General features: G+C 42.4%; 1 protein-coding gene across 8 annotated transcripts in view; it reads left to right on the top strand.

Annotated features, from left to right (window-relative positions):
• RAPH1 (Ras association (RalGDS/AF-6) and pleckstrin homology domains 1) overlaps window positions 1-14,685 on the top strand; it is a 162,192-nt gene extending 147,507 nt beyond the window's left edge. For all 8 annotated transcript variants that reach the window (XM_037912272.2, XM_043524886.1, XM_037912273.2 and 5 more), the window contains one exon: window positions 4,312-14,685. In XM_037912272.2, coding sequence (XP_037768200.1) covers window positions 4,312-6,267 — 1,956 coding nt within the window. In that variant the 3' untranslated portion in view covers window positions 6,268-14,685. The remainder of the gene's footprint in view (window positions 1-4,311) is intronic.
• The last annotated feature ends 1,852 nt before the right edge of the window (window positions 14,686-16,537 follow it).

The raw sequence follows: 16,537 nt of genomic DNA, 5'->3' as shown, positions 1-16,537 counted from the left end.
ACATTGGCAGGACAATGTGAGAGATGCTTAGGGCTACTTCCTTCAGTGCTTGCATCTGTTACAGACAGTGAATTCATTTTACAAAAGACAACGTTTTTAAAATGGAAACATCTTAAAGAAAAAGCATACAGATCTCACTCTCTCCTCCAGTGGTGATGTGGGTTGTGGAATGTATAACTAAATAAAGAAAATAAGTTGATGCAAATTCAAATATGCAGACGTTAAGCAACATACAAGTTATAGTTCTCTAAGCAATATTAACTCATCTACCCTGCACATACCTTTTACGTTTCATAATTTGTCGGAGCATCTAGAGTCTTTGATGGGGGAGGGTTATTTTTTGTATAAATCTAATCATTCAGTACTTAATCTAGTAGTAACAAGTTCTGCCTACTGTTGACCAAACTTTTAAAAGTGCACAAGAGCTGATCATTTGTGTGCCTGTACCAGTCCATGCTTGTCATCCTGACATGCATAATCTGATCAGGTGTTGGGCATGTGCAAAAGTGCATTTGCCCTTGAAAATTTGAATTGGTACAGAATATGCAATGTGGGCGAGATAATGTTGCTATGAGAACTGTAACTTTTCATTTCCTGATTGATTTTTTTTTAAACCTGAAAAAACTTCCTACAGTACTAAAGTTTTTTGCATTTAATTTTCTTGGAGCACAGTGGACTTGTGATGCTGTATTTTTACAACTCCATCGTGCCACTGGCAATTGCTCAACTCAAAACCTAAGAGAATTTGTACTAGATCTGATTAAAGCAATTTTAAAACACGTTTTTTTCAGACAGTTCCTTATTAAGGGCTATCCATGTACAAAGACTGAAGTTTTATAATTCAGCAATTTGAGTTACTTGTCTGCAACAAAAAGTGGAACAACTTTTTTTCAAACAAGAAAAGTTGTATTTCTCCCACACTTGCCCAACACAGGTGAATGGATTGCCCTAAAAATGTCCAGAGTTCACCTTTGCACTTATGCAAAGTATGTGACGTTTTATCTCAAAAGTACATTTTTGAAAAAGTTAAGTGCAGGGGTTACAACTGAAGAATTGAGTTATAACCTTAACTGCAGCAATCATTACAGCCTATAGTACCTAATTTTGGTCCTGTCTGGGTCTCTGACCTCAGTAATACCAGAGCTCCGAGAATTAAGGAGATAATAATAAGAATTAAGGTATATTTGGGGGGCGGGGGAGAGGAAGAATATTGTCACTGAAATGTTGGTGCTGTGATGAGGCAGTTACAATCACAGTGAGACATTCCTGGTACAGGCAGATCATTGACCGGCTAGACTCCAGCAGTGCCTTCTGAGTGTTTATCATAGTGTCCACACAATATGTTTGCTGGTTTTAAAGGAAACCAAACAAGATGAAAAGTTTCAGAAAATGGAGGCTTGGCTTGACAGTCGAGTTGTAGCCCAGAGTCGGATCATTATGGGACTTGTGCTTGGTCTCTCATTCCTAGGTCACCAGTCCTCTGCTGGGAGGAGGCCTTTTATTGCTTGGTTATCTTTTAGTCAGACAAAACACTGAGGCGCCTCAGAGGGGGTCTGGCCATTGAGCAGAAGGAGAATCATAATGCAAGTTTGAGATTGTGAATAGTAAAGGGACAGGGAATAGTGAGAATCCTTCAGGTCAAAAAAGGTCTTGGAGGGGCCCCAGAAAAGAAAATATTAATAAAGGCATTAACACACTGTATGGAGCAAGGGGAGCTGTTCTTGTGTGTTTTGTCGGTGTGCTCTGGGAGCCCAGATCCATGCATATAGAGTAATTCTGCATACCAAAAAATGCTTTAACAATAGTGTAGCTATTGCATATACAAACTATTAGCTGCTCTCTCCTTATAAATAGCATTGGTGTAGTTTCTAAATATTCCTAAAGATACACCTCACCATTGTGAATTAACAACTGCAAATATAAGTTAGTTTTAACTGCCTCAGAGAAGAGAAAAAAAATCTTAAACACGGAATGAATTATCTTCTAGGCCTTTAGAAACCAAATTTCACTGAACACACTTTCGTAATTTGTTACAAATAATTGTGCATATTTTTAAAAGTTCAGAGACATTGTTCTTTGTCCTTTCCTCAATATTACTTGTGTTTATTGGTTTGTGTAAAAATCGCCCTCCTAGATGCCAGGCAAAATTCTTCATGCTTAATTGTATCTAAAATTTTAAAAGCATGTTCAAAAGCCATATGGTAATCTAATTGCTGATTAAAAAAAAAAAATTGCTCTTTGAGAATACAGTTGGAGCAAATGAATGATTCTGTATTTCTGAATAATTAGACTTGCATATCCGCCAAATAATATTTTATTAACCAGTTCAGTACAGTAAAGGACACCAAAAACAGTGTTGTTTAGGTTGGTCTTTTTATTTACTTAGTTTACCAGCAGCTCTCCAATTTTAAATATAGCCAGGATGGCAATACAAAAAAAAAGCCAAAAGAGAGTTCAGAATGTGGTTTTTAAATGACAAGACAAACTGGGTCACAGGACAACCTCGCATGTAGTCTTTAATTCCCAATCTTTGCAAACCCTGCCATGCACTGATGCGTGCTTGTTATGCTTCTGTCGCCCTCTTTGTGTTTGATGCTCCTTGTGTTTCTCCTGTTGCCTCACTGTCTCAGGTGTCAAACGCGAAGCCCAGCACAGCTAAGGTCTGCGTGCCCGGCATGCCTTATACAGGGCAGAATTAAGGTCAGGGCTGTTTTGAAAGCACATTAACCTGAGTGACTGATATTACTCAAATCTTGGCGACTAACCCTTTTCAGAGATCTTAATCTTTCTTTTGAACCTGCTGAATTGCTCCAGGGTTTTGTCCAATTCCTTGCCTTACTAGCTTACTTTGACAAATAGAGGCACACGCTGTGTTCATTATAAGTTATTCTATTTCAGTCTGATCTATTTCATTATAAGTTAATATTCCAGTTTTCTCCCAGTCAAATGAAGAGTAGAGATAGTACTATCCATGTATTGGCCCTTATAACAAATTGATATGCAAACCTTTTCATATAAGTTAGCTAGTCATATATAGTGGCACTGACAAAATGTGTCCTAATAAAATGTTTAGTAACTGTGGATGTCCATTCTAGTAGGCTGTTTTTGGCATCAGTTACAAAGAAGGCTTTCTATTACAATCATCATGAAACTCACCGCTTGGCTCAAAGGGGGACCATGTTATAAGGAGGATGTGGTGTTGACAAACCTTAGGAGTAAATATAATTATGTTCTTTAATCTTTAACAAAAATTTAGATTTACAATTTAAAAAGCTTTAACCCTAATGCTACTGAATAAACCCAAATGAATTGGCTGGATTGTAGAATGCAGTATTCCTTCCTCTCTCAACCCATTTCTTTTCATCCCAGCTCTCTCTCTCTCTCTCTCTCTCTCTCTCTGTGTTATGTTCAGTTGCATGTCTAGCTGTTCTTTACCAATACAATTTTTGTGTATCAATTTTTTTATTATTTTATACAGAATGTTTGAGGATTTTTCCATAAAATTCCCCTTTTCTCTCTGCATTGTTGAACTTCAGTGCATGTTGGATGAAAATGTCTCCATGATGTACCAGCGTGTGGAGTTTGTTCCTGCAGTGTACTGCACTCTTCTCAGAATATTTTTAGGCTTCCATGTATCAAAACATTGGCAGCATAATGCCATCACCACAGCTAACATAAAATGGTAGCATTCCCTGATGTAGTTCGAGATCATGGAAAGACAGGTGCTCTTGAAAGCCTCGTGTCAGCCTGGTCCAAATTCAGTCTTACAGACCTGAATGGACATCTGCAGTGTCTCTTACTCTGCATGGCTTCCTCTCTAAGGACTCAGTTCTGCAAGGGGATCTCCCTGGGTACACCCATCTGGAATCCCATGAACGTTACTGGGATTCTGCATGGGCACACAGGTCTGCCCCCAGGAATCTTCGCGGGGTCATGCCTCACTTCTATATGTGCTAAACACCCAACCACAATGGCAAGAGTGTTGCACCTGCCGCCCCTTGAACTGCTATCTGATCAGAAAATTTCAGCTATAGTCCATCTCCTCCGATTGTTCAGGCATATAGTTGAGTAAACCTAGCACTCCGTCCTTGTGAGACTCCATCTCCACTCCATCCCCTCCACGAGCACACTCTAGTTCCTCCATCTTGTCCGTGTTCAGAATTTCCTTCTGCTGCATCATTGTGCTTATGTTTCCTGCATGCTGTAGTCTGCATCTTACTTTTTCAGTGACAAACATTTAGAACTTGCCTTTATACCCTCTCTTAATCTCTCTCTCTCTTTTTTTTTTTTTTTAAACTCCCCGTCTTTTAGGCCAAAATGGAGTCTGTGAGCCGACCCTTCACTTCACTTGCACCTGCTGTGTCCCCACAAATTAAAGTGGCTACCCCATACACAGCTTCTCAGCCATCACCTCCCCTTCCACCACCCCCACCGCCACCACCCCCACCCCCACCACCCCCTCCCCCACCGCCTCCGCCGCCTCTTCCCAGCCAGTCTACGCCTTCAACCGGCTCAGCGGCCCCCCTGTTTGTCAAGTACAGCACGATCACAAGGCTGCAGAATGCCTCCCAGCATGCTGGGCCTCTCTTTAAACCTCCCCCCATCACCCAGCAAATGCCGCCACCACCCCCAACACTGGGAAAGATGCCCATGTTGGTGGCTCCCCCTCCTCCCCCGCCCCCTCCTCCACCTACCCCCGGATCAGCTATGGCACAGCTGAAACCAAACCCCTGCACCCCGTCAGTGCCACCATTCACCCCCCCCACCCCCCCTCTCAAAATCCATCAGGTTCCACAGAACGTTACTCCCGTTGCTGCATCATCACCACCCCCTCTCCCTCCCCCTGTGCCTGCAGCACCTCCCCCCCCAGCCCCTCCTAAACCCCTCCTGCCTGTCCCCACGCAGGTGAGTGCAAAGGCAGCATCGCCCATCGTGACCCACATCCCGCCACCGGGGCCCGTTCCCCCTCCTCCTGCAATAAAAAAACAGCCAAATTTCACAGCTTCCCAAGTTCCTCCACCAACACCTGTTCCTCCGGGGCCTACTCCCCCACCCACCTTACCAAAACAGCAGAGTTTCTCTGTTAAACCTCCCCCGTCCCCGCAGTCTCCTGTGCTGTCTGTTGTGAAGCAGATCGCCAGTCAGTTTCCCCCTCCCCCAACCCCTCCAGCCACAGAACCTCAGCCTTTGAAGCCTGTCCCAGTTAGTGCGGCGCCACAGTCTCCCCCAGCAGTGAAAGCAAAGCCCAAGTGGCAGCCCACCTCTGCTCCATCTCCTGATTTTCCTCCTCCTCCACCTGAGAGCAGCCTAGTGTTTCCTCCGCCACCTTCCCCAGCTCCCTCTGCAGTTTCTCCTACCCCGGACAAGGCGGGATCTCCAGTCAAAAAGGCCAGCAAGACCTCAAGTCCTGGAGGGAAGAAACCACCTCCAACCCCTCAACGAAACTCCAGCATCAAATCCAGCAGCTCTGCTGAGTACCATGAATCTAAGAGACCTTCGGTGGACAGCCTTGTCAGCAAATTTGCACATCCACCAGAGCCTTCAGGATCTCCTTCCAAGGAGTCTCCACCTCCTCCTGTAGCTCCTCCAAAGCCAGGAAAGCTAAATCTTTCTGGGGTGAATCTGCCTATAGTTCTTCAGCAAGGAGGTATTTCAGCAAAGGTACCTGCGGTAGGAGTGCCTGGGAGGGATCCCATGGTAGAATTTCCTTCTCCTCCATCCGATTCGGACTTTCCGCCACCTCCACCAGAAATAGATCTGCCTTTACCACCAGTAGAGATCCCAGCTGTGTTTTCAGGTAGCACCTCTCCAAAAGTTGCTGTTGTTAATCCCCAGCCTCAGCCCTGGTCTAAATCATCAGTGAAAAAAGCCCCTCCACCCACACGTCCCAAGCGGAATGACAGCACCCGGCTGACACAGGCCGAAATCATGGAATCACAGGGGCCAGTCAGTCCACAAGTGCCCACCTCGCCCAAGTCCAGCCTTAGTGTTCAGCCTGGTTTCCTGGCAGACCTAAACAGGACTCTGCAGCGTAAATCCATCACTCGGCATGGTTCCCTCTCTTCTTCCCGTGTATCCAGAACAGAGCCGACTGCCACGATGGATGACATGGCATTGCCTCCACCCCCACCGGAACTGCTTGCGGACCAGCAAAAGACTGGCAGCTATGGAGGCAGTCATATATCAGGCTATGCAACGTTGCGGAGGGGGCCACCACCTGCTCCCCCCAAAAGGGATCAGAACACCAAGCTTTCTAGGGACTGGTAATCGTTAGGTGAACTATATTTTGCGTGACTTTCAGTCAATTCTACAATCAGCAAATCTGTACTTTGTGTAGAGAGAGAACATGTGACTTGTGCGATAACATGATCAAGACGTGGTCTGCCACTGTCCCTAAGGGTAACTGTATGCATTCCCTTTCAGAACTAGTCCAAAAAGTTTGAGGGTTTGGGTTTGATTATTTCAAGGGGGTGGAAGGGCATTGTCCTCTCCCTTGCAATTTCTTTTATCCTTCATATGGATTGGACCAAAAACCTTTCTTACTTTTTTCTGCATTTAAGAAAAAAATAATTTTTGTAGTGTCTGTCCATGTGAGATATGTTTGTGCATGTATTATAAATGTAGTTATATAATAGATTGTGATATATTACGTCGCAGTTATAGAAGATAACCAGAATGTTTTTGTAGATCTGTATTTATTGTTTCAGTCCACTGACGTATATATTACTAGGAATTGGACTCTAACCAGTCAAACCTTTACATGAAGATGAAGATGTAGGGGGCACTTTAAATCAGAAAAGCATCTTTTGGCAGTTTGTGACGGGTAAATGGTACAGCACTGAAGCATTCTGTCAGTATCTGTACTTTGTCAATTGAGTGAAAATACAGACACAACATTACCAAAACATTCTGGTCCTAATACTACTGAAAATAAATACATTTTGAGCAACAACAAAAAACTTATATATAATGGGCTGGAGTGAAATATATTTATACTATAAAGAGCCTCCCCTCCAAATAGTTGAAAACCACTCTCAGCTCCAAGTCCTTTGTCCGTACAGTAAGTGGGATACATTTATATTATTCCAATCCAATATGCATTCTAATGTGGTAAGAAGCCTGGTAGCTTATTTGTACTGATAAGGAGAAATGATATGTTAACTCATTGTGAGAGCTGGCTGGAGCTCCTACACTCATTGCTAGGCCACAGTTCCTTACTTTGACACATTGGGAGGCTCTGCTGCCCAGCACCAAAGGCTTAACGATGTGTCATGTGATACATCATCAATACGTGTGTACATCTTATTGAAAATACAGGTATGTTTCTGTATTCAGTAGTACTCTCTGCCCCATGCACACAGCATATATAGATGCTCACCTTGTCTGTGCCTGAAGAGATGAATTATCTTTACAAAAAATGGCTGAGAACCCTTAAGGAAGCATTGTTTGTAATTCACCAGCTGTGAGCTAGAAGCTTTCATTTGGGGAGGGAGGGATGGGAGTGGTAATTTCAGCCCACAAATAGCTGGTAACCCGTTTTCTGTGACCTTTTGAGACGGCAACGAATGCATAAGCCTATTAATTAACAAATTGCACTTCTGGCAGTCATGGAAGATGACTGAAAAAAATATATAATTTGGGAGCTGATAAAATCTGTTAGGAATCCAGTTACAGCATCAGGGGCCTTATTAGGTGGAAATAGAATACTTTATTTGATTTGTTATTTATTTGCTGCTGATTACAACCATAAGGTCAAAATAATAGAATCCTTTTTCTTGTAATCTGCTAGTTTTTGAGTGTGCAGTCTTACCCGGGTATCGGACATTGTGATATGGTAGTATAGTTAGTATAAGCGATCTTGCGTCTCGTGCACGTGCAGTACAGTGTATGTTGTAAAATAACGCGAATATTAGCACTGTACGTTAACATGCTCATTTGTGTGAATTTCCCTGATCACTAAAGGGACACTATCAAGATTGGGGTGGTCAGATTTTTACCTTTTTTTTCCCCCTTCAAAAATAAATGCTAAATGTTCTCATTTTTTTCGAAACCAAGAAAGCAGACCAGAAATCACAAGCAACGCTGCAATAGCTCACGTGTGTCGATACAGTAGAAACTAATATTTGGTGAGAGAGAATATTTGCCATTTGGGCTCGTCGATGTGAGAAGCATCGTTACAGCATTTCCCCCCTTTTGAAAGTGTAATAATAATCCACGTGAGGAAATGAGTGTTTGACTAGGAAAGAAGTGGTCACAAAACATCTGTACTTGTATAGTGTTATATAAGTGCATTGTGAAAAGAGAAAATGCGTGCTGCTGACCTGTTTCATATGATTCTGAACCCGCTTCAGCACCTCCAGTGGCTCCTGGAAATCGTTGTAATATTTTAGAGTAGTTTATTCGAGCAATAAGAATATACCATTGTGTGCATTTTTAAAGCACTGCTGTGGAAAGGCACTTTTTTTGTATCTTTCAAACTGTTCACAAAAGTTTTATTTCTATTTTTGTGCTTATAAAGTGTCCTTAAAAGCATCGGCATTGTTGATTTTAAGCATGCTCAGTTAGCTGATTAGTGTCTTAGTAACAAGATTGTTGAACTATGCGACAATTAATGGGTGCTGTAATTTTCTACGTTGTTCCTTCTGCTGCTTGTACTGTATGCTGGCCCTCGATCTCACACCTTCCAGTGGAGTTAAAGGTGCACAGGTAGGAATTCTAGCCTCATAGTTTTTATTGATAAGTTTACCTACTGATCACTGCCAGTATGTACCCATGTTCTCTGGGAGCTAAATCAGTTAATTCTTTTATCTTCATCCTCCCCTCCCCCTTAATAACTCCACTGGCGTGTGTCAGCCCGATCATTCTTCCTTTTGTTCATTTGATGTAGGTGCCTCTGGGATCTGCACTTGTTCGTAATTATGGCAGAGGAATGTCTTGAATGCAATTTCTTTAAAGGCAGATGAGAATTGTTCTCCTTTTCCTATGATCAAGTTCATTTGTCTAATATTTGTTTCCCATGGGACCATGAATCTGTGCTCACTAATGCAGGCCACTGAACAGTTTGCTGGAAGTCAGAAAACAGAACTCCATATTTGCAGCAAAAAGAGTGAGTGTCATCCAGGGAACAGGAATTAATCTTTTTGTTATTTGTTAGCTTTGGGCAATCCGACAACCTTTTGTGTCTTTGAAGAAAAGCAACGAATTTCCACAGTTCCTATGTATTTTATTTCTGTACCTGCATGAGTTATATAAACCAAAAGATGCAGTTCTCTTTTAAAATAGTGTCACGGGGGGGGGGGAGGGGGTTTGAAGCTTCTCCTTGAGTTCTGGGTTTCCCACCCCTTGTTTTTCAGCATTTGTGTTCTTGGCAAAACTCAACTTCAAGATGCTGTAGTCTTTGCTAGTGTCTATCCCCAGTCCAATGTTGGTACAAGCTAAGTAGTAAAAACTGGCTGCAATGCTCTCATCGCAGCATACTGAAACTAGACCACAGGGTGGCAAAAATTAAATAACCTGGTTGCCACTGCAAACCTTGAGAATCCTGATGGTAACTTGCTTTTCCAGCTTATTTGCTGTTCTGTTCTAGTGTTCAAATATATAAGCCTTGTTTGCAAGTAATTTTCTCCCTGCATGTTGATTTGGAAATTGCCCCATTTCTTCCCTCTCTTTTAACCCCTTTGCTTCCCCTCTCTCTCTCTCTCATAGCGAGAAGTTAGTTTCTGCAAAGAATATTGACCATAATTCCTTTTGGATTGAGTCAGCATAGCACCTTGGAGCTGAAAAGCCATACTTTAGACAAATGGAACAGATGGTTTGATCCCACATTATTAACAAAATACAGGTGTTGTTTAAATTACTTTTAAACAAATATTTACCACTTGCTAGGACCTCTGCTCAGAATGCTTTTTCTCTTGCAAGAGCAGCTGATCCCAGAGCTGCATTCCTTAACCTGTTGTGATGTTCTCTATACTTATTTTCCCATCTGGAAAATGGGGATAACTCCTGTCTACCTCACCAGGGTGTTGTGGGAACTAATTAATGTTTGAATATGTAAAACAGTATTTTCAGAAGTCTTATAGGAGAAACATAAGCCCTACCATAGAGCCTAGTATGGAAGCACAAGAGAAAACGACATCCTGTAAGAAAATGTGAATGTTCTAGTCAGCCTGTGTATGTTAATGATTTAGAATCTGAAGCTCTTTTTATTTAAAAAAAAACTTTAATCAGGAAACACTGATGGGTCTGCAAGGTGATTTTGGAGTTGCAGCTGCCTGAGGGACTGGAATTGTTGTGAGAATAAAAGGTGGGGTGTGTTTTTCAGAGAATTTTTGCTAAACCTAAGCCAGCCAAGACAGGACAGAGGTGTTTTCAATACAGCAAGGCCAGGCAGTGATGCTTTAGGTTAGCTGACTGATGCGCCTACTGTCTGTCAGTACTGAGAAACACAAAATAGGCAGGAAGAAATCACTGAGTGAAGGAGGTGGAGTGACATGAACCTATAACACAGTGACAGCCCGCTAGATTTCTCTTATGTTTGGGACAAGGTGGAACTCTAGGGCTAAATGGCAAGTCTGAGGCATCAGAATAAGTACAGTGAGAATTGATGAGGTCAGAAAGTAAGTGGGGGAAAGAGAAGAGAGGACTAGGGAATAGCTCTGTAAAACAAGAAATAAGAGGAATTGGAGCCAAGTTTGATTATCCCTTCTAATGTTGTCAGAGCAAGTAGCAACCACTAGTTACTAAGTGCCACAGCCTAGGAGAAGGGGGCAGAATTCATTCAATCCAAACATCTTCAGTCAGAAGAAAGTAAAAAGCCAAGCTTGTATTGAAACAGAGTCAGTGGAGGACCAGAAACCAGGGAGCTACTTCAGGGTAAATTACGATGACTCCAAAACACAGACTTGGCCCATCCCATTGCTCACCTGGGAGAAAGTTATCCTGGTGCTGCCTCTCCGTGGTAGCACCAAGGGCCACCCAGCTAAATTTCTGTCTCTGTTTTAATTGCAGCAGGAGCCATAGTTAGTCCTGTGGTATATTTTGCTGGGACTCAGTTACTTTAGAAAGATCGACCAGGCTTAATTTCATAGTCTGTCAATTAACTGCAGAAAGTACTTTTAACATATCGTTGATCACCTCTGAATAAAGATCGTAAGAGTTATTGAAATGCAGGTGTTTTAAAATAGCTTATTGTGGAAGTGCACACTTTCCAGGATGAGTTTACATGTAAATTGGAGGAATAGCTGATGTGTTTTGCTGATGTCCTCTAGCGAGTAGGAGAACATTGCCCTTCACCATGAAATTGGAGAGCATTGATCATCCAAACACAAGCGCTGTCTCCTTGGTAATGCTTTGCTTGTAAAACGCTGTTGTTTTGCCACAGAGGGACATTTGAGCTCTGTCTACTTATTGCGTTGAATATGTGCAGGTCTGCAAAGGTAGAGAGCACCTCCATAATGTGCCCAGAGAGAATGATCGCTATGTGCAGTGCAGTGCAGCGCAGAAGAAAAGCCGCTAAAAGTAGACTGTCACCTAGGTTTCAGAACAGAGAAAAAGGAATGTAAACAATTCTCGGCCCAGTGTAGTTTTGAAATTGCTTTAGTGTCTAGTGCTTGAATGTTCTCGCGTTGCACAATAAGAAGCTATTTTCATCTTTTTACCTCAGTGTCCATAGGTTAAATTAAATCCAAGAACAGTCAGCCTCAGTCTGGGTTGAAACTATTTTCTTCCATTAGAAGAGAAGTGAAAGTGCAGGTTCAGCACTAGAAGGAAAAAATGATTTTCCCCACTTGTTACAGAAAACTGCAAAGAGCCCTATTCCATTAGCGGGTGACAAGGGGAAATTGTTTTTCATGCAGCTGAAGCTGACGCTGTCTTGTTAGATTGTTTTTTATGCAGCCCTAACATACAGGAATCTAAATGACTATTGCATGATTCAACCACTCCACCCAGAATAACTCCACTGAAATCAATGCCGTTGCTCTGGATTTGCAGTGGGATGACTCAGAACAGAATGTTTTATATTTGTAGGCTCTTGTTCAAACAGGCATTAATTCAGGGAAGTCTTAGGGCCTGTGATATACAGGAGGTCAGACTAGCTGATTACAGTGGTATGTTCCATGGTAGTTGAGTACGCACATCAGCTTGCAGGACTGGTTTTATAGAGCTGAAGTGTGTTGGTCCTTGATGGAGCAAAACTCCCATTTGAGCTGGAGTTCTGCGTGAAATTGGCCATAATATGTTCTAGTCGATCTTTTAGCTCTCCTGAAAATTAAATCCAAGAACACTTGTTTATAAATTTGCATTGGGGTTGTTGCAACTCCCTCTGTAAATCTTTTTTGCAACTTCACAAATGTTCAGCATGCAGGTTTTCCTTTTCCATAAAACTGAATTTGCTGAAATCTCAACGATTCAAAGTTTTGATACGATAAACTCTAATTCAACAGCCAACCATAACCTGAGATAAAGACCCAAATAATCTGTCCGGTTTTTTTCTTCTTTGAAGGGTACATGTTAGTAATTTAAGCAATGTTCCTCTACTGTTACTAATACTCTAGCATATTAACATTGATTTTAAATATTTTACATCGCTTTTTATTTTATGTTGCGGGGGAGGGTGCGATTTCCCTCGGCCTGGACAGTGAAAATAGTCTCTCATACTTCTCTTTACTCATTTTCAGTTCCTGGTGTTCTCAAATTAGGAGGATGCTGTAGAGCAGATGGGTGGCAAACACTTCGGGGGAAATGTTTCCTTTGAAATGTTTAAGCCTTGAAGGTTCCTGTCTGTAAATCTTTTATTTATAACATGTACATTTTTGTTGTAAAGTGACTTGCCATTTCCCTTTCAAGTCTTTTCATTTGGGGGGCAAATAAACAGCACAGCATTCCAATAACAAGTTACATGGTACCAAGTGCTGAGAGCAAAGGGTTCTGCTGATTATGTTCCATCTCATGAATTACAATCTTAGTTAAACTTTGAAGAGAGAAATAAGTACTGTAAATACATTTATTCCTTGTATATTTAAATAAAAAACACCGCAGAGAATGGAACCAGTAATGGTCCGTCTGGATTCACACAGGGCCTAATTCTGGGGTTGGGGGTGGAGGGAAGAGGTGCTAAACACCCACAGCATCCACCAGGCCTGTGTATGGCGCTTGAGAGGAGATGCAGCAGAGGCTGGGCAGAAAGACTGTCAATTACCCAAACCCAAATTCCCCCGTTGGTTTGGGGTGCAGTACTGTAATATCTAGTGAATGACTTGTAAATAGTGTTCCCGAGATAAGGAACTACTAGTATAAAATGTAAAACCCCTTTTTGGGACTACAGTTTCAGCTACACGGTGGATGCAACAGTGCTTCTGCCAGGTATTTGAAGTCCTGAGTATACTTTCAGAAGGCAGGAGAATTGACCTCTTCCTCTACTGTGAGAGTCTCTTACCCACCACTGCCCTAGCTGCACTTCTTTGTGATTACACCGCTGTCTACCAAAGATGTCGCCATTACCTGCTTTCTTGGTTCTTGAGAATGAGCATGTAGGAGTTGGGGTGCAGCTAAATTAAAGAAATCAACAGGTGCCAATGTACAGCATGAAGAGATAAGGCAGGTGTTTTGCAAGAGGTGGCAGGCTTGTGCCCCTGTGGAGTAGATGCTGTTGCACATTTGTAGTGTAATAATTATCTAGAGCAGTGGTTTTCAACCTTTTTTCATTTGCGGACCACTGAAAAACTTCAAAGGTGCGAACCCCTTTGGAAATTCAACCTCTGGTCCACACACCCCTACTGTAGAAGTCAGACCGGAAACTGACCGAAAAGCATTCAATCAGTGTTGCATGTGCAAGGCACAGCATTTGACACAGCGGGAGAAAGGGCGCTAAACTGTGGCCTTCTGTGGGTTGACCTGTAGGGGGAGGTATTCACGTACTTTTGATGGATCAGAAGAACAGAATGCGTTCTCTGAGATCTGAAACTTTATTTTCATAGTCACATTTCACAGACCCCTTCGACAGTCTGTGGACCACAAGTTGAAAACCACTGATCTAGACACACTAAGTCCCCATCTCACCATTCAGGAAAAATAATGTAATGTAGTAAAACACTCTAAGCAATTTGCTTCCTCAGTCTTCTGCTGCAGTGGTGAGTGGTTCCGTATGCTGCAGTGGTATAGAGTTTGTATTTAAACAGAAAACAAAACGGGGTTGGTTTTCCTGTCTGCTTCGTCATAAGTTGTTACTATGTCTGTTGAACTGCCATGGAACAAGCATTAACTGGAACATCACCGCTTGTTTCACGGCTTACACTAACTGTTAGCAGCCACTGATGGTGTCCTTTATAATAGTGGAGATGCACATGTAAGAAAATATTACAATGATTTGTCTGTGCAGCAAGCTTGTACTGAAAGTGCTGTAAATACATTCATATGTTTACTGCTTTAAAAAAAATTGCACATTTTATCTTTGAATGGGACTGCTCCCCCTCCCCCCTTTCAAAACAAAAAACAAGGCTCTTTGAAACTCTGACAATTTCAGGTTGGGGGGAGCTTTGCCATGTTATAAATATATATAAATATATGTATAAATATACTTTTTTAAGCATGGGAGAGGACAAAAGAAATACTGCATTATAAAGTACCCACTATAGCTCATTATACAATAGCATATGCACAATTCAATAAAGATGTAGTTAAATTTAATGCTTTCTGTTTTATTTTCCCTGTCTTGCCATTTTATTTTTTCATGAGATGATAATGTGCCTTGCTGGAGTGAAGGTAGACATACCAACCAGGCTTTCATGGGACTAGCAGGTTCTGGTCGTATAAACTAAATCCTCTGGTCTTTTCTGAAATGAAATAAGGCCTAAAACTGGCTCATTCTTGTCTGTGTCCTAGAAATGTTATGTAACCTTATCATTCCTTACTAGAAATACACTGGAAAAATACCGCACTTCTACAGAATGCCCCTATTAATAAAGCAGCTGGACTCATGTTGGAGCTCAGATTGAGCACTGCAGGTTTCACAGCCTGAGACAAATGAGGTTGAGGTTTCCTGCAATCCACCTTCTTTGCTTCAGGCATGTTTCTGCACCTGTGCCCTGCTCCAAGCGGTGCCTGGCTTGTGAGTCGAGAATCTGGCTCTAGCATTGTGGTCCCAAGCTGGTTACACAGGAAGGCCACATAACCCTAAACACAACCTGGTCTGGGCCAAACAGATTCTAAGTATTTAATAAGATTTAAAGTCACCTGCATTGATTTAAAGTTCAGTTTGTTTTGTGGGTATTTAGACAGGTTATTTCTATGTACAGTATAGTATATTAACATACTTGATAATGATGTAAACATGATGACAAAATGCTAATGAATAAGCCATTAGCATATTGTGTTGAAGCAGGCTCCAGGCCTTTATGCTCTGGTGGACCATACGTTGGGCACCCTGCTCTAACAGAACCAAACGGAGAGAGTGTCAGGGCTTGTCTACATGGCACTCTTGTATGAACTGCACAGAGCACCACGTTGTATGCTATCTGCCTTGAGCAAGGAGGCCTAGTGTATGGTGATGTAAAGACAAGTTTTTGTAATGCAAATTAGGTACCTTTGGGGTTGGGGCTTCCCTATGTGGCACTGCAGGGCTGGTGGTTAAGAAAGATGCTCTGCCCCCTGCATACAGCACAGAGGGGAGTTCCTGTTCCTCTGTGGCCACTAACAGGGAAGTTCTTACACCCTGGATATGGCCTAGCCCTGCTGCTTCGGCTACAGAACCTCACGCCACCATCCCCTTCAGTTGCTTTTACATGCTGCTTCCAAGACCAGGTGCAGCAAGACTGTTTGCTTGACTTAGGTTAGTCTGTGGCCCCAGTCGCAAATGCTAGGCAGGGATGGGTTTGTGCCAGCTTCCATGCGTCTCCAACTAAAGGAGAGGGTAGGAACACAGCTCCTCTTGCTAGCACAGCTGTTTCTGTTCCCACTTTAAGATAGGACTATGGGGGACTGGTGCCTAGCAACACTGTCTTAATCCAGGGCAAGGGAAGAATTTGGATCATGAATTACTTCTTGACGTCAACGCTGCCCCTGAGGGAAAGTGAGAGTTGGCTATGGGATTAGGGAGGTGGTGCCTCTGATGTGATTTTACCCACCTCTGTGAAGCACTGATGTGGAAGGCTGGAAAAAAAATTAACCCTATTAGTCAAACCTTAGAAATCGTTAACACACAGCGGATGACATGCTGTAGGCATCTGTCTAGTTAATGATGCAGTGGGGATAGCTCTGATCTCTCGCAGTGTGTCCACCTGAGAGCCTGCTGGCAGCTGTGTGACTGACTCTTGTCTAACTATGCCCAGTATTCGCTGGCCAGCAGTTGTCATTAACCCATGAAGTGTTACAGAAGCGGTATATTCACAGGACACTTGGATGTGTGCTTTGTGTTTTTATTCAGGACTTGTTACAAGAGGGTTTAGTACACAGCAACAGTTAGTTCCAAGTACAATTAAAAAATTTAAAAAAATTAATGTTCCCCAATCAGTGGAAGGTGGTTTGAATGGCACACACCCAG

This window comes from Chelonia mydas, chromosome 11, assembly GCF_015237465.2.
Source record: "Chelonia mydas isolate rCheMyd1 chromosome 11, rCheMyd1.pri.v2, whole genome shotgun sequence".
NCBI lineage: Eukaryota > Metazoa > Chordata > Testudines > Cheloniidae > Chelonia > Chelonia mydas.
Note: the sequence above shows the minus strand (reverse complement) of the source record. Positions and strands in the feature narration are given on the sequence as shown.